This window comes from Notothenia coriiceps, unplaced genomic scaffold, assembly GCF_000735185.1.
Source record: "Notothenia coriiceps isolate Sejong01 unplaced genomic scaffold, NC01 NC01_scaffold00037250, whole genome shotgun sequence".
NCBI lineage: Eukaryota > Metazoa > Chordata > Actinopteri > Perciformes > Nototheniidae > Notothenia > Notothenia coriiceps.
Window position 1 is genome coordinate 7176358 of NW_011369951.1, and position 2857 is coordinate 7179214.

Sequence of the window (2857 nt, forward strand, 5' to 3'; positions counted from 1 at the left end):
CACAGGTTCAAACCCCACTGCAGTCAGCATGTCGTTGTGTCCCTGAGACACTTCACCCCAAATTGCTCCTGTGGGGATTGTCCACAGTAACATGTAATGTAATGTCTGGGTTTCACTCCCAGCTATTCTATATGACCGTATAACTTGGGGTCATGTGACATTTTAAAGTATCTACTCCCATGTGACAGGTTAGCACTTTGTACCTTTGTCTCTGTTTATCACTTTGTTGTGTTTGTTTCTGGTCTACAGACACACTGCTGTTGGGAAGACAGTAGTTGTGAACACTGTTTGTATATTTTCTACCTTGCTTTATGTGTCAATCCTTTTGCTACACTGGGTTTGACTGTTTCCTCTTGAGCTGTTTGCTCCTGTTATCCTTCACCCGTGTAACCGTCCTCTCATATTGATTCAATCAGATGAGAGTCGTTGAGTTGGCAGTTGTTTAAAGCATTACAGGAGAAAGGAGAAAATAAGGGCATGTGGAGGAACAATTGTAATTCTCTGGTGCCATCTTGTGGTGGTAAAGGAAGTGCACTCACTTTAGTTAAAGGTATGGTAGGTAAGAATGAAGAAACCAGCTCGAGTGCGCTAGAATTTGAAAGTACACAGCCGAAAAAAATCTGCCCCTTCCTTCAGACTTCCTTACAGAGCCCCTCCTCCAACACACACGAACGCGCACATGACCAATGAGGGCACGAGATAAGTTTGTGCACAGATGGAAGGCTGACAGGCAGGTAGGCCGTCCAGTTACTTTAGCCGGGCCGGCTCAGATGATTGGTTGTGCTTTTTACAGCGCTAAGGCTTCCACAGATGAATTTTTTTTAATGTATTTATTGTCAAAGCATTTAATTTATTCATTGCTATCTGGATGTTAAGAGCATTCCATGGAATATAACAGAAAGTGTTTCTGAAGTGAATTACCTACCCTCCCTTTAAGTGAAAGATAAAAAGCATTGGACAAGAAAGATTTTTAAATATTAAATTGGAATACAGATGGTATGCGGCTCAGATGAATTGCTTCCTGCACAAGCAGACTTTCCCTTGTTGTAACTGACACAACCTGTAAGCTTTATGCAAATCAATGCAGAATGACGTTGCCAACATGCAAATGAGTGTATAACTTCATCTGGTAAATTAGCAACACTACTCTAATAAAAAAAAAAAGGCATTTTCTTTCAACCACCTTAAACCAAGCCTTCATTGTCCACGTAGATCATACTCAGTGGCAGACAGCGTTGGATAATGAGGGCTTGGAGGGAACCACTATAAACACTGATGGTGTCATTTTCTGTAGCCATTACATTGTGCAATCAGCATTTCCTTCCAAACGAAGTTAAAGGACAGCTTCTTAATCCCCTTTTGCAATTCATTTTGAGTCTATCTAATTTAAATGTTTAACTAATCCATATTGTCATTGTTAAACTCATCCTTACAAAATGGATGCCTCGTGTTAAAAGAAATATAGTTGCGTCCATAACACTCTTTGCAAATATCACCCTCAGGTGGGTCTGCAGACGTTCTTCGGCCGCCCGGGGCAGTGGTTTGAAGAGAACGACCTGGACGGGGATAAAAACTCCATCTTTCACGACGTGGACGGCTCCGTGACGGGCTACACCGACACCTACGCCGGCCGAGCAGACAATTACCTGATCCAACATCCTGGCTGCGTGAACGTGCCTCAGTGGAGCGGAGTGATCTGCAGCGGACGCTACTCTCAGGTACAGCACGGCAGGGTCTACACCTCCTTATTATCCCTCTGTCCTTCTCATGTTAAATATTCACTCTTCCTGACTTTGATGGAAATTCATGAGCAGCAACACGTGGAGAGATAGTTCACCTAAGACCTACTTAAATGATTCATAACATGTAAAGGACGAAATATGTCTAAAGTTTGAATATGAATGAATAATTGATGTGAATACTATTAGATAGGACACTGACCTTTCCTCCGCTTCCTCTCCCAGGTGTACATCCAGACCCAGGGATCCCCTAACCTGATCCTATCCATCAGCAGAGATGAATACCCAGCTGCCCCTCTGGTTCTGAGGGGGATCAACAGCCAGGGGGCGCTGTCTCAGCAGTACCAGCCCATCCTGATGATGAGCAAGAGCTACAGCCTGCACTGGAGCGGACCTGCGCCCAGAGAGGTGGTGCTGTCGCTCATCAACTTCGACAAGTGAGTAAAGCTTCAGTGTGTGGACGACACGCATTCCATTGCTGCAAGTCGCATGGTTTCTGCATTATGGTTTTTATTATTCTGTCTTTGGATGTAACATCTTAATACTTTAAATACTTTACATGGCCTTTCTTTTTTCTTTAAATCTTTATTTGGAGTCAAATAGTTTATATATATATATATATATATTTATTATATGACAGTTGTACAAGTATCATCCGTTAGATCAGGGGTGTCCAACTCAAATACACAGTGGGCCAAAAGTTAAAAAATGGGTACTAGTCGAGGGCCGGACTGGTTCAATGTTTATTGCAGAACTTATTGAAATGAACTTATTGCACATATTAAACCTGGAACTAACAAAGCTTAAATTATTGCCTATAAAAACAAAATGTAACTTTAAATAATCAGTTGAATTCATTTCTTATGGCTCTATCTGCAGAGTCATTTCTTATGATTACATTTTTCCACAGGCCAACAGCTTCAAAAAAACTATTTCCCTCAAAGAGAAAACCAAACATGCCCTGTTGTCACAAGAACGAAAGTGCAGGAGGAAACATCCATGTGAACCCAGTGTGCTGCTCTGTGATACTAGCCCAGGGGTCTGCAACCTTTTTGACCAAAAGTAAATAAAACTGTTAAACTCTAATAACAAACAACTCCTATAAGGAAAATTACAAA

At 41.8% G+C, this 2857-nt stretch overlaps 1 protein-coding gene across 1 annotated transcript in view; it reads left to right on the forward strand.

Moving 5' to 3' along the window:
• The window catches only part of LOC104966814 (transmembrane protein 2-like), a 28180-nt gene that overhangs the window by 21619 nt on the left and 3704 nt on the right, over positions 1–2857 (forward strand). The window contains exons 8-9 of the mRNA XM_010796115.1: positions 1503–1718; positions 1965–2176. Coding sequence (XP_010794417.1) covers positions 1503–1718; positions 1965–2176 — 428 coding nt within the window. The remainder of the gene's footprint in view (positions 1–1502; positions 1719–1964; positions 2177–2857) is intronic.